Source organism: Athene cunicularia (assembly GCF_003259725.1).
Source record: "Athene cunicularia isolate RWA chromosome 3 unlocalized genomic scaffold, athCun1 chr3_part1, whole genome shotgun sequence".
Taxonomy (NCBI): domain Eukaryota; kingdom Metazoa; phylum Chordata; class Aves; order Strigiformes; family Strigidae; genus Athene; species Athene cunicularia.
The window spans coordinates 23,656,574-23,682,081 of record NW_020799097.1 but is presented as its reverse complement, the minus strand read 5'-3'; the positions used below and the strand labels follow the sequence as shown (position 1 = coordinate 23,682,081).

General features: G+C 34.0%; 1 protein-coding gene across 1 annotated transcript in view; it reads left to right on the top strand.

Moving 5' to 3' along the window:
• Window positions 1-25,508, top strand: part of CSMD1 (CUB and Sushi multiple domains 1) — a 1,016,265-nt gene that overhangs the window by 842,366 nt on the left and 148,391 nt on the right. The window contains exons 39-42 of the mRNA XM_026844050.1: window positions 6,841-6,959; window positions 11,816-11,885; window positions 14,101-14,217; window positions 18,459-18,668. Coding sequence (XP_026699851.1) covers window positions 6,841-6,959; window positions 11,816-11,885; window positions 14,101-14,217; window positions 18,459-18,668 — 516 coding nt within the window. The remainder of the gene's footprint in view (window positions 1-6,840; window positions 6,960-11,815; window positions 11,886-14,100; window positions 14,218-18,458; window positions 18,669-25,508) is intronic.

Genomic DNA, 25,508 nt, shown 5'->3' with positions numbered 1-25,508 from the left:
TTTTTTTTTTTTTTTTTAATTTTGGGAACCAGGCTTAATGCTTAGTCATAAAACATTTAAGACATTTCAAGTAAATTATGTAAGTAAATGAGCTTTGTTTTAAATCTTTTGAGGATGAATAGAAAATATTCCATGAACAGAAAGTGCAATGAAAGTTGCTGTGTACTCATTGTTCCTTGATTAGCAAGAATAATAACTCATTAGAACTGAAGCAACTAAAACCCTTCCTATGCAAATTCCCAGTAGGTAAAAGAGTGTTAGTCCTAGAGCAGTGAAGGGATGGCCTTACACTTTAATATAATTTCTTCTCTAGTGAGAAGAACTTTAGGAACTACAGTGAGGATATTTTGCTTTCCAACAATAGATATTATCAAAAAAATGCCAATTTGCAGTAAGAAGCTGCTGTTCACATCAACTCCAAATAGCTTCAAATCTTGCTTTAGCAGGTTGTGACAGGGATAGAAGAGACAAAGTGGACCAAATAGTGTTTCATCTGGCCTTATCTTCTGTATACATTTCAAATGAAGGTAATAGGTAAAACTGTTCTAAACTAACCATTCTAGAATCCTTCAGACCCCTGATATCACTATATGAAGAGCCTTCATAGTTACATTAGGAAATAAAGATCGCTTAAGATCATTCCCTTCATCCCAGAAGAAATTTGAAGGAGCAAGAGAAACAGAAGAGAGTGTCAAGTCACACCAACATTATTTATCCAGAATAGAAATTATTTCTCTAGAATATAAATTGTACGTTACCTTAGTATTTTAGAATAAATAGATGAGAATTTCTACTTAAAAGATATTTTCACCAGTGTAAATAATGTTATAAACATGATTGCTTTTAGATCAGTATGTTAGGGAAAGCAGCCTTTTTTTAGGAAAATATATTTAGTTGCTATCATTTAATCACATATATTCATGCCACACTGTATTATATTGCTGCTTTAAAGTAGCTTTATAGAGCTTCATAAATACTTCATAAAAGTTTCAGCTGCTGATGACGTCTTATTTTAAGCCTAACTATTTCATGATAACTTAAACAATTGAATACATATTTTTTTGTTCTTGAAACTTTGTCTTCCTTTCAGCAATATGTCTTTCTCTTGCTCTCTCCATTTGTGGGTGTTGCGTTTAACATGAGACTGAATTTGGTAAGAGGTGATTCCCGTTGTTTTCTGGCCAGTCCTCAGAGATTAGAGGGGCTAGGAGCAGCTGGATTTCTCTTAATAGCTATGCCACTTGGGGCTGTAACTACAGGCCTGACCCAGCTCAAACAGCCCAATACACTGTAAGTCTGGTTGCTTTCAAGAGAAGCACTCAGATTCACAAATAGTACAGTTTATTTTTTATGTAACATCTACAGATTCTTTAAAATTGTCTGCAATAAACGCACTAACTAAAGGTTGGCTAATAGAGCACTACACACAAAAAGAAAAACGATTGCAATCACACACACTAAGTTCCTGGGTATTCACTCGGCATAGCTGAAGGAATCTTACCAAAAGGCATCCCTTCTGGGGGGAGGGTGCGTGTGCGGGGAGCGAGAGCACAAACCCGTCGATCTGTCCCTCTAATTTGGTGTCAGATTATCGTCCTCCCAAATTAGGTACAAGCTTGGGGTAGTATTTATCATAGCATGTATGTGTGAGTGGGTGGGACTGTGGTCTAGCCATTATCTCTTGAATAATGACAAAGCACACTCCTTGGTGCAATGGGTGTGCTGTTTCCTGTGGGAGAAGAGGAAGAGGGAGAAACAAGGTGGCAGACTAGTGCAAAACAGTCCTTGAGAGGAGATAAGTGAAAGAATCAGACCGTGCCTCCACCACGCTTTGCATTCCTCCTTGGAGTTGGTTGTCTAAGTTGAGTTACTTAATTTACATGTTATAGTCAAATTGATGACTTAGATTTTTTTTTTCTATTTGTTTCTTTGAGGGTTTTGTGTTGTGGTTTTGTTGTTGTTGGTGGTTAGTTGCTTTTGTTTTTATAATCAGATACATGAGTTCACTTAAATTAAAAGAAATAATTTAAGTGCCTTAGAAAATTTCATTCTGGTCATAACGTAATTGTAAGTATTGTTGAGAGTCACCATGTGGTGTTTCTTGTTATTTCAGAAGGGTTGTAGGCGTTGAACTGGTTGCAGTAACCTGTGATGAGAAATAAAGCAGTAAAATGTACAAAAGATAACTGTAGCAAAGACCAGAATTAATAATGTAAACTAATCCTTCATGTGCATGTTTCCCCCCCCCCAACACTAGTAGAATAAATAACATAATCATTTTCACAACCACCAGCAAGTCCAATCAAAATGTGCTTTGTTGCGTTTCTAATATGTACAACAATAGAAAGAATTAATATTCCTGCTATTTGATTGAATTAATTTTAATCTTAATGAACAAGGGAAACCACTATCTAAATAGTATAGTTTAGAAATGTTCCTGTTTAATTCAATTGCGTTTGTGTGCGCTGGTATTTCAAGGTTGGTCTTAACGTCTTATTTATTAATTCAGTATTAGTTTCACTGTTTTCTTTAATATACAAGAAAAAAAGTCTGGAAATAAGTGTTTGCTCATACAACATGCTGCTTGAACCTCTCAGGTTAGGATTTTTTTTAGTGAGCACTGAATTACGATTAGTAGAGACATTTATGTTTAGGCCGCAAACATCTATAAGTACTGTGTGACTATATCCAGATGTAGCAATTAGAATTAAAATATTTCAGTAAAAATCCTGATTTATGTACCTGATATTTTAATAGTCATTTTATCCTTATTTTAATGTCATCTAGCCTTATTACTTTCAATCAGGATATGTGGCCCAATTCAGCATCATTCTTTTTGTAAGCTTTTTTTTTTTTTTTTTTTTTTACCTCTATATCCAGATGATGCTATATGTTTGAGAACATAAGCCTACTTTTAATTAATGTATCCTTTTTTGAAGCTTCTCTATTGCATGTTTCCAAGTGCCAAAGTTTCTCAGGAGCTGACATAATGGATTCACTCATAAGGGGACTAGAGAACAATGACTATCTTTTGTACTGCTTCTCTATCATAAAGATCTCTAATAAATTCAAAGATAAAAATCAGACTACCAGAGAAGAAAATGTATTCTTCTAAGTAGCATATTGGTTTTTGTAGGTGCAGATTAAGATCTTTCATGCGATTCGATCTTTAATGCAGCTCTTCAGCACAGCAATCTTCTTCCCTGTGTTACAGCAGGTGTGAATCATAAATATGCCATTTTTAATTTAGCAGGCCCTGATCCTATCAGTATATCTATACAATTTACTAGCTTTTGACACAAATCTGACCCCTCTTGCAGTCATTCACTGAGATAAATGCATTTTCTAGCCTGCTGTCTGGAGCATGCAGTTTTGGAAGGGACAGCTTGGGTTTTGATACACACCATCATCAAAATGGAAATTCACTCCAGCTTGATGTTTGTAATATAATAAAGAACAATATGTTTCAGTTAGCCACATAGGGGTGGGAGGGAGGAAAAAGAAAGCCTGGTGACTTTTGGTCAGGCTGTCAAGAAATTCTTGTGTTGTTCAGTTTGCAGCTTTCTGAAATGGACACTAATGGGCATTCACATTGTCAGATATGCCAGCAAGGATTTTCTTTCTGCCAGCAATGGCAGTGATGTTTGGACAGAATTTGAGGTAATTGTAGGCATGTATATAATTATGGAAGTGAGGCATATTTGTCTTATGCCACAGTGGAGCCAAGAAAGTATTTAGCAGGCAGTAAGTGGAAGAAGGTCAGAGAGAGGGTTATCATTCTTGACATTGATGGGTTCTCTCTTGTACTGCATAGCAAAAGCTAAGCTCTGAAGAGCGTGCACTAAGCAATCCTTGTCCTTTTTTGATTGCTTGGACTTGACATTTAACATGTTTTCCCTTTATTACTGACTGTTCACATACAATCTAGTTTAATGAATTTCAGAGTCTCTGAATATTTAAGTTCTCTAGTTTGCCCCCCGATAACAGAATTTTCTTTATCTTAAGCATTCTTTAGATTTTTGGACCAGTTCTAACTTAATCTAGTCATCTAACTAAGCTAGGCTAGTATTATGCAATAATTAGAATGATAGGATTGAGGATTCCGAATAATATTTTACTCTTTCCAACTTTCTTTTTGCTTTTGAATAGGTAATATTGTTTCTTAATATCAGGTATATCAAATAAAGTAAATTATAAATGGGTTTTTTATAGTGTTTTCTGATATTCTGATTGAATATTGTATATTTTAAGTTTTATCATCAGTCCAAAAAAGTAGTATATGCAAAGTATTAGCAGCTAGCAGAAAGTGTTTTTACCAAGTTATTAAAATCTGTTCAAGATAAAATATGTAGTGTAATACTCTAACAGTTCTACAGAAAATGACTTTGAAGATTTTCTTCTGACCATAAGTCTATTTAAATTCTGAGTGCTATTTAACTAATGATAGAAAGAGCTATATTACAAGCACATTATTAGTATTGCTATGTAGTCACTGTTATAAAATTGTTTCTGCAGAAAAATCTGCAAAAGTATCTTTATTCATACCTAAGACCACAGGCCTGTAGCTCTCAACACACAGGAATGCTGAGTTCAACCAAAATACAAATTTCTTGAAGACAGGATATGAACCTCAAATTTATATTCACAGAATTCAGCAAGCATGTTGTTTTCTATAAGCAATATAGTCACAATGTCTTTGTTAGGTGCTTATTTATTTAATAATGGTGAGTTTGGAGCAGTTCTTTTAAAATTTTCTATTCCAGAGCTAAGGAAATGCCAAAGTAAGGCTTGATTCACTTGAGTTATGTCTGAACACTGGATTCTGAATACAGTCTGATATACAGTCTATATACTATAGTTTGAATTATTACCCTTCAATTATTGCTGCAGCAAAGAGACAGTTTGTGTGGATGCAGATCACAGCTATTTAGTACCTATATTCAGAGAAATTTTCCAGATATGGATGCAATTGCAGGATATACAGTAGTTGACCAAAAGAATGATACAAAGAAACTGCAACAAAACCATAACCGTAGAAGTTAATGATATCCTCATGCCTAATTGGAACATTACAGTTTCATATAATGACCACACATGAAGTCCCTAGTGTACACATGAAGTCACCATAACATCATTTGAAAGTTGATTATATTGGTAGAACACAAAAATTTGTAATCTCTGTGATAGAAATTGCTGAAAATCTTTAAAGTACGTTTAGATATTTTCCAAAATTATACATTCCAGTACACAAAGGAACAACCTCAGGGAGATCATGTAGCTTGCAACTATGAAATAATTCATTATGTGCTAATTAGAAAATATTTAGTTTAATAACTCTTGCATCAGTTGTTATGAAGACTTCACTTCGTACCTTGGTTGCTGTCACTTGGCATTAGAATGTGTTGTCATTATCACTGTTCATTCCTGAAAAAAAGTGAAATGTAATAAGATTGAAGAGCATAGGACATAGAAAGAACATACAGGATAATGGAACATATAAAGTAAAAAAAAAAAAAAAAAAACAAAACAACCAAAAAACAAACAACTCCACAATCATATTTTCAGGTGAAATTATAAAAACTATTTCAAATTTGTGTGCTTCATTAGGAAAAATATATTTGCTTCAACTAAACACTGAGATGCTAAAAGTGACTGGAAGTGGGGGAAAAGGGAAACACTAAATTCTTATGTGTGCATGTAAGATTTGTAAGGCATTTATATTTAGGTGATGAAAAGTACATACTTAAAGGTTTAGAGCATAAAGTTAATAATAAAATATAGTAGTTACACATATCTGTTTCAGTAGTAACTTTCTCTAATGAATGACTTCACGATTAAGATTATACATTGCAAATTTATTTTTGATTTCAAAGAAAGTTTTTAATATTAAAAGGGGAATGACATTCTGTCATCAGACCATAAACCAACAAGTTAATTGTGCTTGTCCTTCTGCTTGCAACTAAATTCTTAAAAGCACAGAATTATTGAATCTAATCAGCAGATTCTCAACTGTCTTGTTCATTTGGAACATTTTAGCTTAAATAGCAGAGATGATATTTAATTTTCAGTTGTACTGACTAACAAACTCCTTAGACAAGCACCCAAGGGGAAAAAAGTGATACGTACTTGGCAAAAAGCAGAAGCTAGTGCTTCAGGCTGCCATATTTAGGCAAATACATTTGAGAAATTAGTGATCATGGAGAGTCTTTCTAAAACTAATCTGTTTGCTAACATCTGGCTTGAAAATAGTTAAGAACAGACTGTCCTGTAGTTTTGGGTTAAGAGTACTAAATTTCAGATGTCTGAACTTTACAGTCAAGAGTTGTCTAAACATATGGAACACCCTTGGCCTTAGCTGCTGTTTCAAAAGCCTCTACCACATAACCTCAGTAGATCTGCTCATTTATTGTTGAAAAGAGAGACTATACATAAAATATATTCCCTCTTTCTCTCTCCATTTCCTTCACAAGGAAAAGAAGGAAGGAAGGAAGGAAGGAAGGAAGGAAGGGAGGAAGGAAGGAAGGAAGGAAGAAAAAAAGGCTGTTTAATATACTGGAAGAAATAAAATGTCATAGTATTAATAGCAACATGACATAGTAATTGGTACAGTCACAGTATATCATCTTTGTGTTTCAGTCATATCATTTTTATTCTGGAAGGCAGTTCTGAAAACTTCTGTTTTAAACAAAATTTCAGTGTAATGTTGAAATAAATTTTTTTGGTAATGTTCTCTTAAAAAACCCAACGCTATGGAACGGAATAATTAGAACAAAGAATATCAATGAAGAGCTGTTGTCCACTTGTCTATGTTTTCTCAATCTTTGTGTTTACTTTCCTCAGCTGTAGGCCTTGCCGCCTGTCCAGAACCAGTAATTCCTAGCAATGGGATCAAATCGGGAGATAGATATATGGTGAATGATGTTTTGTCATTTCAGTGTGAGCCAGGATATACATTACAGGTATTTATTTCTTTCTTTTTTTCTTCAAATTATACACTGTGAAATAATTGCAACAAGATGGCAATGGACTTACCCCAAACCTATTTTAATGATGAATCTGTAGTGCATCCACAGAGGTGAATTAAGTAGAGCCTATGTGTGTACTCCCACATTATAAAGCTATGAATGTGTAGCATGTCTGCCTCTCAGTAAATCTGGGCTGGCAAATCTTGTCTCAGATTAATTTATTATCATGCAGTAATAACCATCAAAATAGACAAGGAAATAAAATGGTTAAAATGTTTTCTCTAGAAAATTATTTTGCTACTATGCTTATTGAAATTACACTGTGTTATTCCATTTCTGGGAGTGATTTTTCGAGGTGAAATTTTAACCACAGTGGTAGAAATGCATCATGGGATTTATTATTCTGCTCAGAAATTGTAGAATTTATTTTCTAAAACAAATTTTATTCATGCTAAATCTACACTTTGCATATATGCCCACCCCTGGTATGATACATTGAAAACATGTGAGTTCAGAATCTTTTTGGTGGCAATAGGTACCACTCAAGACAATGTAAAAGCATACCACTGTGTCAGAGAGAGCAAAGCATCATAACTTCTACTCCAGAGAAGGATAAAATCATGGCTCGCTATCTGATGTTTGCCAATTCAGTGCTCCCTATTCTTTGGTTTCAGTTTTCTGATTTTCATTCTCCTAAAATTCAGACTGAACATCTTAGCTCTATTCTGGCTGTAGGAACACCTGCACTTGAAAAGTCTCTTAGGTAATCAGCACTATGCTTACTTTTCCAGTCACGTATTACAGATATAGAGTCACGTCTTTAACCTAATCAATGCTCCTTACATTTATAGCATGACTTCAAACAGCCTGTATCAGAAGCATCCCATATCCATAACAAAAAAGATTCTGTCATGCAAATATCCTACTATTTAGAAAAGGTTGAAGACTTGTGCACAATAAAGCCTACTCTACCATCCCGAGCACTTGCAGCTCATTTAATGGTTTGAGGATTGCTTACAAACCAGCTGATGGTTCAAATATAAACTACTTAAGTTTTTCTCTTTCTGGCAAAGAAAAATTAATATTATTTGGAAAATATCTAATGGTTTAAAACCTTTGACTTTTGGACCTAATTAACTTTATTGTTCCTATTTCATCTTTCCCTTGCAGTATCCTTTGTAGGTAGTAGTAATGTCAGTAAGAAAATGAGAGATTTGGTTTCATATTTTTATTACACAGTCCCTTCAAAACGACTGTCATTAAAGCTTGATTCCCAGATAGATTCTGACTTCCATTTAAGTCATTAAAGTCTGCTAATGAACCATTAACCTTTTTTTATGTTAGAGTAACATTAAACTAAGTATATGATTAAATGCCATTTTCTGCCGATATATCTATGTTGCTATAGCCAAGGCAAAGGTATGGGAACTGAAATTTGACCTTCAGTGCTATTAATTTGTTAGAATTGGGTGCTGGCTTGCTTTTGACCTAAGTGAAGTGTCACAGTTGAGTAATTATCACAAGCCAGAGGCTGTTCCTGATAGGCAGTTTGCATCATGACAATTTGTTTTGGAGGTGAATTCAAAAGAAAAATGTTGAGGAGATAGATACACAAAAGAAAGTGTATTTGGCCTCAAGGCTGGAAAACATGCCCAAGCACTTCCACTAGTACAGATGTAGTTTACACGTTCTTATAGTCCTTTTTGGTATGTATTGAGCTAAATTTATTATTATTATTAATCACTGGACTCAGGACATTCTGTTTTAATGCCAGATCTATCTGGAAGTCAGCCTATAATAAATTTAACGATAAATATAATTGTATTTTAACAGTTGCTGGATTAAATCAGAAGTCTCTTTTGTGCTTCTTTTTTTTTTTTTTTTCTTATTTGACAAAAAATCCTGTTTTGGATATTTGTAGAAAAGTGGTGTGGAATTCTTTATGTATTTTTATTCAGTTCCACCTGATGCTGAAAGGATCAGGATCTGATGGTGATGCTGGTAGGGCTGTCATATGATTGCTATTCACATAATTGCCAGTAGGACCTCATTGCTATGATCCAGGTCACTGCTTCTGAGCTGTTAAAGACTAAAATATATAGAAGCAAACATCTGATTGTTTGGGTTGGGTAAGCTTATAGCAGTGATCTAATAGAAAAAAGTGAAAACTTATCCTACACTAACTGTTTCCTCTGGAGATGGAATAGCATCTAATCCAATTTATTCCATCTAAAAGCCAGCTATCTAATCTGAATCAGCTATTTAGGCTTTCAATGTGACACTAAAGAGCCACACACCTCCAAAGGCTGATCCATACTAAGATTTTGTGTTAGGACAGGTACCTTACTCTGAAAGTATTGTCTTTCTTCACTGATTAGGGTATCAGAAGGTTAACATAGATATCTAACTTTTAACTGCTTAGGTTTGGTGGGATGACTCCTACTTGTATTGCCTATCATATTGCACACCCTTCTCTTCTCACTTTGTCCACTATGAAATGTCTGAATTTTGCATTTGAAAAAAGGTGATGGTTCCATTTTTATGCCATGAATTAGAAAAAGATAAACCCTCAAGATACAGCATATTGAATTTTCTGTCTGTACTTAAAATAGTAGTGCTGAAATATTGAGGTGGAGCGATAACAGTAGAATATGAATACTTCAGTTGTAGCTGGATGAGTACAGGAAAACCTTTTGAAGATACATATTGTTAGTCCCAGTGATGTTTTGAATCTATTTTTACTTAGAAAAAGATCAGAAATGTGAGTTCATAAATACAGTATTAGTATAAAAAAAAAAAAAAAAAAGTGTATTTATGAGGAAGAGATCTTCATGTAAGTAACTCATCTGTGTTAATGATAAACTCTAATACCCTGTCACAAAACCACATGACGTCTTTCATCTGTATGCAGGTCTTTTCTGTTGTCCTTGAATATGACTAACTGCACTTTTGTTTTTATACTTACAGGGATTATTTAATAAAATACTTTCTTATAATTTCATAGCAAATTGTTCCTTAACTGTACTTCCTAGCTCAATTTCCATACTTATACAAATTTAATCCTAAATGTGGAATCTGACCTAGATAAAAACTTGTTTCATTATCTTGTTTAAAGTGTAAAACAATAGACCTTCAATATCCAAATTCAATAGAAAACAGTTTGAATCTTTTCAAAACATTAATGAAGATTTCTGTGCTGGATGGACTCTGCTGTAAGAAAATCATATACATGTATGTATAGTATGTTGCTCAGACAGGACAAGTAAAAATGGCTCCTAATTAAAAAGAAATAATAATGAAAATAAGGTTATACAAGGCACAGTATGTCTACGATTCAACAAGTACAGATCAGCATAACTTTGCAGATCCTTTTTTTTTTTTCCCCACTCTAGCTGTGAATTTACCCTCGGTCTTTAGAGAACATATTCACAGCTAGCAATAACAATCAGGTGTGGATTAGTTTATAATTGAGACTTGCCAGAAAAGTCATAGAGCTCAAACTACTACCTGGAGATGCATAAGAAAGGTAATTGCTAGCTGTAGGATTAAGTGTCTCCCCCCAGGAGGGGACTTTAAAAGACTGAAATCAGAGTGTGCTCTTGTTGGGAAGACGTTTTAAGCCAGAGGAATAATTTCATTTTATTTTTCAAAAGATCGTTTATAGGCCATTTTACTTTTTCTCCTGACTGTGTAGTTAAATTATGGCTTCCCCCTGACTCATATCAGAGACATGCAATCATAGAAGACTAGGAAGAGAGAATAAAATAAAACAGGGAATATTGTATTAAGTTATTCTAAAACATGAATTTTTTCAGGTAACTAAGTTGATGCAATAAGTGCATGTGCATTTTTCCTTTAAAATAAAAAAGGTTCCCTATAAAAAATATTTTACTGAATTATCAATTTGTATTTTTATAAGAAAAAGACTAATTTTATCAGACTCTTTTACTCTTGCCAGTTTATTCAGCTTTCACATTTCAACAGCAGATTGCATAAACTAAGTTTCTCAGAGGATGGAATTGACAGAAAAAGACTTTTATTTGTGCTACTATTTTCAGCTTGAACTGTTACCAGTGCAAGCAAAGCTGGGAGCATTTTGCAGCTGGTTATGGGCACTTGCCCTGAAGTATGTGGAAATATGCTTTGCAGGTTACAGCCATGTCATTTTTCACTTCCAGCTACCCCGTGATTTTGTTTGGTTCTTGTGATATTTCTTAAAAATAGGCAGAGTAAATTAAACATGACAGCTAAGTAAAGAGGCACTTACACTCTTATAGCTGTCTGCCAAGATGTTGCATGTATGCAGTAGGTCATGTTGTGAGGCCATGTGAAAGTTCAAGGCTTTCTGGTAATTGTGGATGACTGTCTTGGCATGGTCCACATCCATACCATCTGTAGCAAGCAGATGTGGAACAAAAAATTCTGTGTCTATACTGCTCACTCCAAGCAATGGTTGATTCACTCCAGATTGCAGCCTGAAAATGAACACGGTGGATGAGAACCCTGGAACTGCAATAAGGAGTGAACTAATGTGACCATGTGAATGCATGTAGCGAGCTGCTTCTGTCTTGTAACCAGCCTTATATTTAGTGAAAAATGTGAAGAGTTTTTCAAGTTATCAAAGGAAGAGTGTTTTAGAACATCTATCCAGTAGAAAAATAGAACATAAAGCCTGAAGTATTTGAAAATAGAGTTAAAAAAAAAAAAAATCATAGAAGTAATTATAATGCAGTTGGTTGATACAGGAAAAGACAGGGATAAGATGACCCAGGAGGTCCTCTGTAGCTCTGCCTTCCTGGAAAGTCCCATGATAAGTATCAGTAATTTTATTTTTTGGCCTTTCCAAACAGGGCCGTTCTCATATATCTTGTATGCCAGGAACAGTTCGACGCTGGAACTATCCATCTCCTCTCTGCATTGGTATGGACGCTTGTTTTCAGTGTGTTCTGAACATCAGTCAGAAGAAAGTCCTGTCTTTGTCATGCCTATTGTTCCCTCACTTAATTCTGTTTCATTCAAAATTTTCTGGGGTTTCCATTTGTATTTGTGAAATATGGAAAAATAACAATAAATCTTTGTATATAGTGTGTATGCTATTTAAAAAAAAAAAATATTGTGAGAGTGGGCAAAGAAGGAAACCCAGATGTTTGCCATTGTTTAGCTTGTCCTGAATACTCTGATTTGCATCAAGCTGAATCTTTTCAGAAGGGAGAGGAAGTTAGCACATTCCTTTTGCAGCATGCTCAGCTTGGAGAACCTTCTCAAGAACAAGGCAGGTCATGCAGGGAGCCTAGGCTTCTCTTAGAAGCAGGCGATCTGTCTGCAGTGAAGAGCAGCTCTGAAGCTAAGGCTTCAAGAGTGGTGGAATGAAAAAGAGTTTTAGGATCCAGAAAAGACTGCCTTTTTTTCATCTGAGAAAGCTATTAAACGATGCGAAGTTAAGCAACAAAGCTAAAAAGAATTTCCTTTTTAAGCACATTAAGACCATACTCAACAGATCTGAGTTTTCCCTGTGTAGATAGTCTTGTTCTGCTGTATTGTTTCTTGACAAAGTTTAAGACAGTTAAGAATCTCGTGTCTTTTGTCGTGTTTATTTCAAGAAAAAAACAGGAATGAAGGAGCTCCATTATAATTCTTTGTTACTTTAGATTTGAAATACATTTTTTGGTGAGTACTTTTAACTAATACTCAGTCAGCAAAAGCTGCTCCTTTGAGCTTCATATCTAAAATGAATTTAAAAGATAGGGATGATATGGAGCAACATTAATGTGAAATGGTTTTAGACATTCCTTGTCAAGTTGGACCTATTTTGTATTGTCAGCTTCTATAGAAGCAGTCACTTCTGATTAATATGAAAGCAGCATAGTTCCTTCAAATCAATTTTAGAAATAGAAAATTTATTTAGAAGGGTGTATTTGGGGGTTTGGGTGAGGGTTTTTTGTGCAAATTTTACATTTCACCTTGTATATGAAATGCAGTTCTTATTTGCAGTGTGCTCATAGTTTGTTTGTTTGTTGTTTGTTCTTTTTCTTTCATGCATGAAATTTTGCTGTCCTGACAGCTAAAGTACCTCCAAGAAAACAAAAAACCTCTTAAAACACAACCACCCCTCCCCTGCTTCCCACCGTTAAAATGTTGATTTTTCTAGAAATGCAAACCAAAATCTATTCTTTTCACTAAATCATGTTTTTAAAATTGCAGGGAGGTAGAGACACTTGAGGGGTTTGAGACTGATTTATCAGCTTTTTAATGGAATTCTTCCTATTTTGATTCGATTTCTTGTGTAGTCTCACCTGTAGATTTATTTTTTTTTTTCAGTACAATTATCACAATGTACAGTATCATAGTATCACAATTCTATTACCAGATCATACATCACTGTAATACCTGGCATGGACTCATAGGCTTTAAAGTAATGATTCCTCAAATAATAACTATAAATGACAAGAATTTAATTTGATTTCTTGAAGTTAACCTTCCATCATATTATTGTTCTAGCAAAGGTGTAAACACAACCATGTCTTTACAAGTTGCTTGACCTATTTCCAATTTAGCTTTATGTTGTCTTCAATGATGGAAATGGCTTTTCAATCTCCAAACACGTGAATTTGATGAAGAAAAGCATAAAGATAGTAAACAAAGAATATTTCTGTTATGCAGCTAGTCTATCCTCTTTCTGAATTAAAGAAAGAATTGTGGTGGGTTTTTTTGGTTTGTTTTTAAAATCAAGTGTGAGTTCAGCTATATTAACTAGTAAATCTGCAGCTGCATCATGGATTGGTGTCATAATTCAGTTTAATTCCAAATATATTCCTCTCATTATGAAGCCTATCTCAGCATAACACCAGAAGTTTTTAACTGTAATTGGCAAGGTCAGACAATGGGTTACCCACTCTCTGTGTACAACTACACATTTGCAGTAAAACACAGTGAACATATTCCATTAAGTAATCATTTCGCTCTAACCCAAATTCTTTTATTTTTCTCCTTCATGAGGAATGATTTGGCTTAATACATTTCACTGCTTGGGGGTCATGGGGATAAAATGGAAAATCCATTTTTTATTTAATCATATGACAGATATTAAGAAATAATCATATTCAAATGTACAATGACTTTCTTTTATTTTTAATAGCTAAATGTGGTGGAACACTGACAAACATGGGTGGTGTGATCCTGAGCCCAGGTTTTCCTGGAAATTACCCTAGTAATTTAGATTGTACATGGAAAATTTTATTGCCTGTTGGATATGGTAAGTAAACTTATGTTTGAAGAGCTGTTATTTGTAATCAGATTTAAATATATATAAGAATATTCTAGCTTCCATTATGGAATAGATTTTATCCAGTGAATGTATTGTGAATGCCCTACATAATTATGTGCTTTTTCTTTAAAAATAGTTGGCAATTGTAAAATATCTTTGTCAAAGCCTCGTGTTATTTGTAAAACTCAGCCTGTCTCAGTAAGTGATTTCAGAGTAAATGAAATCTGCTGCATGAAGATATATCAGATGAAATAGATAATGTAACTTCTAAATTAATTAGTGGTCTTCTGTTTAATATTCTTTGTCACTTGTCCCCCCAGGTGACTTTTTAACAGTATTTCTTATGTTCCGTGAAAATTGACAAAACCTTATTTCTAGCACTATGAATTTGTTTAAAAGTATTCTAAAACTATATTCTAAATCCCAGGTAACAGTTGTCAATTTAGAAACTTTCTAGGTTTGCATTGAAACTGTTGTCATACAGAAAATATTATCATAAATAAATACTAATTAGGTTGAGAAGGTAATCATGGCTAATAAGGGATCTATAAATGCATGTATAAAACACAATCTGCTATCATTATCAGAAATAAAAGAAGAATAAGTTTTCTTGCTGTGAAACATTATGCCCCATAGTGTGAATTCAATGCTAGTGCTCAAATTATAAAATTAATTTTAAAAACTTATTATTAAATTCACTATACCCATCTCTGGAAATGAATATATTTTTCATGATTTGCATTTGCATTTTATAAAAGGGATTTTTGCAGTAAGATGTACTTCTTACATAGAGTGTATTTCATTAAACTAATTTGTAGAAATAGTGTTCTACAGTTTAGACTAGTACCCTTTATCGGTGCATACCTGGTGAGATGATACCTCATAATTATGGATAGCCTTAGTAGCCTCAGATATTCTTACAGCCTTAGGATGACCATATACAGGACATCCTTAGCTAATTTTGGCATTCTACAGATTCATTTGCAGAAAATATAAATTATAAGCAACTGTTCTGGGGCGATGTTATCCTAATTAGGTTACTACGATGCTTCCTTTTAAAAACAGCCCTTCATTTTTTCTCAGACTTGCTCATTTTCTTTAAGCTTTTCCACGTAGACAATGTTTCATGGATTGATTACATGAGTGTCTTGTATCTTATTATTATCCCTCTCACTTCTCAGAAAGTCTTTGGTAGTGGTAATCCTATAAATAGGAAAGATTATGGTTTTGTTCAGCAAGGGATTTAGCAGGTTCAGGGTGTTCATACCACTGATCTATCATTGCTTTCAAAAATAGTAGTAGAGGACATTTTTTACCATAAAGTTGCTACAGGGATCTTTTCCCCAAAGTCCTTGTCAACATAATGACTTATACCAGGTTTAAAAACTGTGATTGATGTGATGTTTCACAGAGAATTTCCACTGCAAAATCTTGGATAATATTTTATTTACAAATATAGACTTGTCTACCTAAGAGCTGTTTGTCTATATTCATTTTGTTGTGTCAAAATAAATACATGAAACCACTGAAATATGGAAAATATTTCCAAAATTGAATAATGCTCTAGGATTTTTTGGGGAAGGTTTTTAATGTGATAGCGAATGAGTTAAAGATTAGCACTGTGCACAAAAATTAATCCAGAGGACACTTGGGAACATGTAATGATTCAAACTTCACTGAAAATATTAACCTCACAGTGACTTCATCTCTCAGTAAGTATTCCTTTATTCCCATCTATTTATTCAAAATTTGTAACTGAAAGATGCCCAAAATATTTTGACAGTGCAAGCACACAGAAGTGCTTAAACAAAGTCCAGCAATAATATTGTGGGAGCTAAATGTATCCCAGAGTATAGTGCTCTGTTCATTACATGAAGATGTACTGATCATGTAAAAGAAGACTCTACTGAAAAAAACACATTTTATATAGATGGAAAGTACACATCTTCAAGTGAGTTGTGGTGATTTAACAATGATTTCAGGTAGCTGTTAATTGATTAACATTTGGAAAAAAGATTAACTTGGTTTGGAATTTTCATTATTTAGAGTCAATTCAAGTGAAACTCCTGTTGAGAATGTAGCGGGAAATAGTATAATTATAGTATGACCAGATAATTATTTATTTTCTGTAGTTACCAGTTTTATTCTATATAATTTTATGTAAGAAGTGATTTAGTGTAGAAAACTTTTTCTTTGACATATCCAATTGACGAATATAAGTTGTATAAACTTAGAGTTAGGGCTTGAGTGACACATACAGTATCCTCTAATTGAAATTAGCAACTTTGAAAAACCTTTTGGAAAAAAAAATCTTTATGTTTGTGTTTAAAATATGGCTATTTTAGGGGGGTTAAATTTTTTAAAGCTACTGGTAAATCTACTTTTTACTTTTAAAATACAAAGCCTCCTATACTGAATATTTACAAATAGTCGTATAAATTCCTTTTCAGTAATTAAATAAGAATTACTCAAATTTAAAGGTACTCTGTGGCTCATATCATAGACTATTTCAGAACAGTAGGCTAGTCTTATTTAAATAACTAAACACTAATTTAGAATCTATATACATATGTCAAATTCAATTATCTGCTTGTCACTTTAGCAGCTTAAGTGTAATACTGACTGCTCAGTTCTTTAGAATTTCTTTGCTGCTGATATCCAGCCTCTGATGGGAATCACTAAATGCTGTTACTGAAGTCAAGATGTTTCCAAGTTCCTTGGTGTCCTACCTCATGTTAAATCCTGAGATCATTGTAAAATTAGTGAGTTCATTCAAGTCAGGCTAACTATCCAACATCATAGAAGAGACAGCTGATATTGAGACTTCAATATGTCCTGCATGTGCCTCTCTATTGATAGCACTGGAATAAGTTTTCTTATTCATCAGCTGAAATACTTGTTTTTATATGTCCCACTCTGCATAGGTCAGAGAAGGTACTGAGTATAAATATCCCATATTCTTATGAGTGCTCTATAATAACCAGTTTATTTGGTAGCTTATTTAGTTTCTCCTGTAGAAAAAAAAGAAATATCCCTTTTATACATATGACTAGTTATCAAATCACAATGGCAAAGAAATGAGCTATAAAGCAAGACTGAGTGACTGACTTAGCCTGGTGATTAATCTAAAAGTTACTTCCCTGGAATGAAAAAATGCCTCTACTGCTAAATAAGAATGTTAAGCAGAGAGTTAAGGCATTGAGCATTTCACACGGCTTTGTTGGCTCATTCAGTAATTCTGTTTTATTCCATTCCAGCTCATTCTTCATAGTCTACCAGAGCAAGGTTAGATCCAAGCAGTGTGGTCGCAGGTTACTTGACACTATTTGGCTTTTGAACCAGGGGTTCATCCCTTATCTCTCATCTGATATTACATATACACATAATTTGGGAACCTGAATTCCAGGTCCTTAGTCCACATGAAGTGACAGGACTTAAAAACGGCTCTTCCCATGAGATTGTGTTTATACTTCAAACTGTTCAGAATTCTGGGAGTCATCTTTCTCCCTTTCATTTTGTGAGAAAGACCTGGTTTGACCACTTGGCTTTTGGAGAGGGTTTGTGGAAAATGATCCTGAGTAAGTAACTGTCACCAGTCTGGATTTCAGTGCATCATATAGTGCTGAATATAGAGTAGAATGGCCCAAGCTGGAGGGAAGACGAGGCGGATGTAGGTGACTTGGGTCAGAAAAACCAAGTTAGAGTAGATAGTTGGGACTAGGTAGGTAAACTCCCTCTGAGAGGTAGCTCTGTTAGTAATCTTCCTGGGTGCTGAGCTGATCCTGAGCATCTATTAGAGGCCTAGCCCAGCTACAGTAATGCTCTTTTATCAGAGTCCTGACCATGCCATGACACAGCAGGATTTGTGATGTGCCCCTCCTTTGAGTGTTTCTGTTTGCTGGTTTAGGAACCTGACAAATATCTGGTTGTTGACTTTGTGACTTCATTTAATTGGCCCCTTCATGTATGGTTATGATATTTATTGGGAAACAAAAAATTAGCAGCTTGAACTCTTGCAATACTTAGTGGCTATTTCCTTAATTTAAGCATCCCACTTTGAATGATGACTAAAATATAAATAGAATGCCTACAACAATTATGGTCTTTATTTATTTATTTATTTGTTTGTTTGTTTGTTTGTTTATTTATATATTTATTTGTATGCTGTAACATTGAGCAACGTGATTTATACCAACTCTGGGTTTTTTCTTTCTTTCTTAATGCTGCAGGTGCTCACATTCAGTTTCTGAATTTCTCTACTGAAGCAAATCATGATTTCCTTGAAATTCAGAATGGGCCTTACCACACCAGCTCTGTGATTGGCCAGTTTAGTGGAATGGAACTCCCATCACCCTTGCTAAGTACTACTCATGAAACACTTGTCCATTTTTACAGTGATCACTCAGAAAACAGGCAAGGATTTAAGTTAACATACCAAGGTAAGTAGGAATTAGCACAATGAAATTTATGATTAAAAAGGAAAAATAAGTTGGTTTTTTTTTTAAATTAAAAAAAAAATAGGCGTATACTATAGAGCATTTTTAAATCTGTGGATTGTTTAATCCATAGGCTGAACTTTTTTACAACTGAAATTGTGTTGAATTGGAATCTTTCTTTTACTGATGTAAAAAGTCTGAGCCAAGGTGATATCATTTGCCAAAAGTCACATAGCTGATACCCCTTTCCATCCCATTAAAGTATATTGTTACTGGAAAATACTGCCAATATTCACTGTCTTGTTTTCCAATTTATATAACCTTGTTATATTTAATGTAATGAAGGAAGATTTCAAAAATATAGTATGAATTTTTTTAAATGTTAGGTGAAATATTTTATAATTCCTGTTATATTTTTTAAAAATAAATATTAAATATTTTTTTAAATAAGTCTAGACTTATTTAAAGATATGCAGGACATTTCCAGATAACACCAGATAACACACATCCTGTATCTGTACTTTAAAATGCATATATTCAGTATTTGAATGTGTGAACTTTTTGTGGTCTTCTGCTGCTGACTTTTTTCTTCATCTTCAGTGTTTGCTTGTTTTTTTTCCCCATTAGTGACAATAAAACATTATTAATTCGTTCATATTTCTAAAATGTTAAAATAGTCTTACTGAAAACAAACCCCATTGCAGAATCTGAACAGATTAACAAAATGGAACAGGTGGTTTAATTCTCATCTAACTGCAGTGAGGGATATTCATCCCACCTTATTCTAGACTCTTAATTTAGATAACTTGGTTCAGTTTTCATACATACATATATAAGCCTTTATGTTAGTATAAACATGTATGTGTTGTGGGTTAATCTCAGTGGGCAGTTAAGCACCATGTAGCTGCTCTCTCACTTCCCTCCCACTCCCAGTGGGATGGGAGGAAGAAGAAAGGAATAATAAAGGCAAGAAAGCTCAAGGACCAAAATAAAAACAAAAAAAAATATATTGTTTAATAAGTGAAGGATAAGGGGAAGAAAAAGAAAAGAAAGCAAAACAAGTGATGCAAAGACAATTGATCATCACCTCCCACAGGCAAACTGATGCCTACCCAGTTCCCAAGGAAAAGATGGCTAAGGTCCCTAAATCTTCCCTCTTTCCCTTTTTATTGCTGAGTTTTATTTTATATGGTATGGAATATATCTTTGGTTAGTTCAGGTCGTCTGCCTGTTTGTGTTCCCTGCCAACCTGTTGCACACTCCCAATCTGTTCACTGGCAGAGCAGAATGAGAATCAGAGATGGCCTTAATGCTGTGCAAGCACTGTTCAGCAAAAGCCAGAGCAGTGTTAGCAGTATTGTTTTGGTCTCAAATCTAAAACACAGCACCATATGAGCTGCTATAAAGAAACCTAATTCTACCATAGCCAGGCCCAGTACAGTATTTATTTGCATACGTGCCTGTATACAGTTATAATTAGATCATATCTACAGAGTCAGTGGATAGAGAGGAAGAATCTGAGCACCTGAATTAGGCTAATGCTGTAAACCATGCCCGTGAAGGGGTCACATCTCTATTGCCTGTGGAGTTTTGATATTAAATTCTCAAAAATAATAATAATTTTATAAGAATTTTCTTAATTTTAGCTATTAGTCTAATAGTTATAATGATAGAAAATTCAGAAGATGCGGATAAATTAACTGATATTTGAGTAATTCTAATTTCAAATAAAAAATACAACTAATATTACCTTGTTTCTCAATATGTGTAGTTATAGGTGTAGTTGTGTTATTGAATTACCAAATGCATATACATTCATCCAGTTTTATTTTCCACATGAGAGGCAAAACTATTTTTCCATTATAGAAAACTGACACAGTTAATCTTTATGTAATATTCCATACTTATAAAGAGACTATGCCATGACTCATTCCTGAATACTGTTTTGAGGAAGCACAGTATTTTAGTCTCTACATTAAAAAATACCAGGTTTTAAAATTTTGAAAAAAATACAACATAACCCACTCAAATAAAAAGATATTGGGAAAAAAAAAAAAAATTGCAAGGTGCTTATTATTTACTGATTTTTTTTTTCTAATGTTGAAAGTTGCTAACACTGTCATGTTTGGTCTTTAAGTCATTAGGGTCTACCAGCTAAACTCACTCTACTAAACTTCTAATTGACTTATTTTCCCTCTTCCATATACCTTATTTTCAAGCAGATTTTGGATTTTTGTTCTTTAAAAATGGAATATCTTGAATGTGTTTATTTTTCTCCAGATAGCACAAATTCTCTCGTTGCCTCTGAGATCCCAGATTGCATAGACATGTCTATTGTTAACACTTCTCCTTTGGTAATTCTAAGATTATCATATTTTATAGCTTCCAAGTATTGAGCACAACGAACTTGCTCAGCATGATTGAGAACATCCAGGAAATTGTACTCTTAATTCAAGATATTCATAATCTAAAAACTTCTCCAAATATTATATTTCAGTGTATTCAACATTCCTCTGATGTGCTCTGACAGAAAATGCCAGTGGTTTATAGTTGAGCAATTTTAATTTTTCTTTATTTTTCTTTATACAAAGTATATGTTACTTTTGATAGCTGACTTTTCCAGTCCCGCATCTGTTGCCCTTGATACTGAGTTATCTTGTCTTCCAGATTGTCTCTGGATTTTCCTACTTCTTTTGATATTATAGTTCTGGATTTCTCTTTATTCCTCTTAGTCAGTCTGCAGGTGCTGAAACTAGCCTTAAAAGATAATTCTTCACTACTCCAAAATGTTTGTCTTTCCTTCTTCTTTCTTCCCTGTTCAAAATTGTGTTTTCCTTTCAGTAAGTCAAATAAATGTTAAATAAGTCTTAGCCTGATCTTCTTGGATGAGAAGACTTACACTGTTGTGATGTCTGACTCATGCTCTTGATATACTTCTGTTATGTAATTTTGAAACCATTGACCAATTTCAACCAAATTTCACAGTTCCTGGAAATATTTAAAAGGAATATTACTAATTTGGATGAAAGGGTCCTGAAATAGTGCCAGTATTTAGGTAAAGATGCAGCATTACTCAACAGATACCAATTCGGGTTAGCTTGCTAGCTACCCAGTTAGAATATTCCTTGTCACACTCATTTTAATACACACTGTGTCTTGCCTAACTGCTATCCATGGGATGTAGATGTGAGAGGGAGATAAAATATGAGAGGCTGGCGTGGGTGTCACATTCAGAATCTTCTTATGGGCAAAATGAAGCATAACCTATATAGAAAGTTAAGTATTTTTGGTCCAATTAATGCTTGCACAGTTAGGTTGTCCAAGTCAATTAACACAGAAAAAAACCACAAACAATGCAGTTTAAATCTTTACACAAAACCTTCCTCCTATCTACCCCATTTCTTTAGTATTATGTTCACCCTCCCAGTGCTCTTATGGAGCCTAACATTGACAGCTTCTGTCTTCTCCATGTAGAACCAGAGAGAACAGTCATCAGCATCCCAGGCTCTTTGCTCAGAAACATACGATGTTCATGATAGGGATTTCTTACTCTTTAGTCTTGGGTTCTGTTTGGATTATTTTTTACACATTTTTCTTACCACAGTCTGCTTCTTTCTTACTGCTTCCCAGACAGACTTTGAAAGTTGCTTTCCCCAGCTTCAATTACCATAGAGGACTATTGTTTATTAAGCAGTGACTGCCAGGGCTTGTCAGGCCTTTAGCATACGTGGTATTTAGAGAGTGTAACCTATAACATCTCAGGTAATAATCGTTTGGCTGCTAGAAATTGTTAAAATGAGCTAAAACCAGCTCAGGCCAAGGTAAGCCTAGAGCATATCTCAGTTCTTTGAGAACTTGCATTGTCAGGTGTATAAATGGCATAAAGTCTATGATATTTTACTCTGAGAGAAAACTTATTTATTGTGTTTCAAGGTCTTGGAGATGCTGCAAATAAGGTAAAGTAATCCAGAAAAGGCTTAATCATCATTGTATCTGATTATTAGAATGTAGTGCCCAGATGTAGGTAAACAGAAACCATATAGATATGTAGATAAAAAAAAAAAAAAAAAAAAAAAGATTTTCTTTGTTCAGCCGCTGACAAAGCAATGTAGTGAATTCAGCCATCCCCCTGACCAGTAAACCTAACAGTTGCCATACCCAACAAAATAGTCTTGAAGCCTATCAGTAAGAATTTAGGATTTCCAAGAAGCATATTTCAAAAGTATTTAATCTCTAAGTTCATCTAAAATAGGCATTTTAAATTAAAAGGAACAAATAGTTATATAACATTGTAAGTAGATGTAGTGCACACACACTAAATTCTGCAAAGAATTAGAACAAATTTATACAGATTATTAAAAAGATTGAGTTTTCTCAGTACTCTTCCTCTTGTCCACTTTTGCCATTTTTGTAGAAATTAATTTGTAAAGCAAAGCAGATGGATCTGAGGACCTGACACTTTGATACATTGAATAGACTTTTTTTTCAGACTGCTTCTAATTGATCCCATTTTAGGATGTCCTAATATACTATAATTGGGAAAAAAAAAGGTCTATAAATTAAAAAAGCACCAGTTTTCTAATAATGAATTTGATATACCCTTAAAAATAAATGAGTGAGCAAAGAGTCCATAGTTGTAGTCACATTCACGAAACCCATTCTAGTGTCCTAATGGATGTGTTGCATATTAGAAACTGCCCATAAGACTGCATAGCTTAATCCTCATCTGATTTTTTAAAATGTACTTGTTTACATTAAAATGGATTTAAGATTAAATTTTTGCTTTCAATAAATGGTACTAAACTTGGTTCAATTCAAGGACTGCTTTTTCATAAGTGAAAGAAAGCGTCATTTCTGCTAACTAGAACACAAGTAATGGCATTAAGGTAGCAGTTTTTTTTTTTGCAAGATATATGCCTTATTATAAAGATAACAATATAAAAATAAAGTGAGGTTGTTAATGCTTATTCAAGCAAACTTCCATATCATAAAAAATTAAGTTTTCTAGATATCTTAGCATTTTATGAATGGTAAGTCTTTTTGATAACCCCTCATCTCAGGGGAAAGCAAAGAATATGAATATTGTATAGTGAATAATAGAGTCAATAATGCTATTTCTAAGTTTTTCTACTGAATTTCTGAAGACAAAAATTACTTACGAGACTGAAGCTTAGTATAGCCTGGGATAGTACTCTGAGCACATTATTTTGGAGGAATAAAAGTGTATGCATACTGAGAGCAGTAAAATATTTGCTTCACGTGCTTGAAAGGAGCTAGTGCTGCTCTTAAGCACCAGCCTGTGAATTCTCATAGCACAGGATTTGAATAGATAATCTAAATCACTTAGGTACTCTGTATTTCTGAATGCAATAAAAAGCTTTGTCTCTTTAGCAGAACCCTAGGGAAGTTACAGCTCTGAGTACCATCACCAGTCAGATCCTTGTTTTATGCTCTGATGTTTCCATGTTTTGTTATCACTTCATCTTTGCAATTGCACTACACAAGTAACGGTGGGTATTCCATTCTGTTCAACACTGAGTTACAGAATTTGTTGTGTTGTGAAACCTCTTGTTTCACTTGTGGCAAGAAGGAAGTTCATACTGATTACTCAAACTATCGTCTGAAGCAGTTAAGGTAAACTTTATTAGATATCATTTTTATTTGTTTGTAAGGGAATGAGAGGACTTTAAAAGTGCCTGATGTTTAAAATAACATCTTAAAGTTTAATTACGCTTTTTCTGTTGTTGAAATAATTATTGTACTGTTTAATTAAAAAAGCAGAAGCACTGAGAAAGGGTGTCTCTTTGTTATCACCACTGTGGTTTTGCCCCCTATGAAAACCAACAAAGACAGGAAGAAACTAGAAATACGTAGAAGAACATTTCTAAATTGCATTTGACTGGCAATCCTGAGCTTCTGAAACGCTCGTATCTGTCGACTCTCTGTTTCTGAGATGTAAACAGTCTATGCACACTAGGTCTGAGGAGAAGAATAACAGTCATAGAAATTTGATTGGCAAGCCGTTAGCTAATTACAGGCTTGGGATTCTCTGCATATAGCTGGAATGACTCAAAATATATGATGGATCAGAAGAAATAAATAGGTTTTCTGTCCTCTAAGAGATTCATAACAGAATTTAGTACACAGAAAAATACAGTTACTGTAATGTTTAAGACATATTTGAGGTTTTTAATCCCTGGCTATGTTATGACAGTTACCTCAGCCTTTAATATTTCTGGAATATCTTTTTTCTGCATAGCTTTCCCTTTAGGACTAGAGGTTTTTAAGGAAAGCAGATAAAAAGTTTTCTTTGTGTTATTTTTATTGGGGGAATCCTAGTTCCTATTACTAGAACTCTAAGAGCATTTTCAGTCTGTTCTGAATTTCAGTGTAGCATAAAGCTTAATATAAGGTAAGAATCTTACCCTTTTGTATTTGGAGAGCAACATGTTACAGAAAACACAGAAAAAAGTTATAATTGCACTGCCTTTCTTCCACAAGCACACTCATGTATATACACAACATGCTTTGAACATGTTAAGTCTGATGACCTTTATTTAGCAAAAAGACAATTATGATGGAGCTTCTGAGTCACAGGAACCACCGAGGAAAACTGGATTGTTGAAAAACTACTATATTTCTAAAATTGTTTCAGAATATGTCCTAAGGGGAGAACACTAATGGAAATAAAATAAGATCTTTTGGGGGGCCTCCTGGCAAAAGAATTTCTAACTTGTGACAAAATTAAACCATGGTCTGTGACTCTAATCCTGAGATATTGCATCTGGAAGAATTAATGTTCTTTGGTGCCTAAGGCAATAAACTGAGTTTCCAGATTGCTAG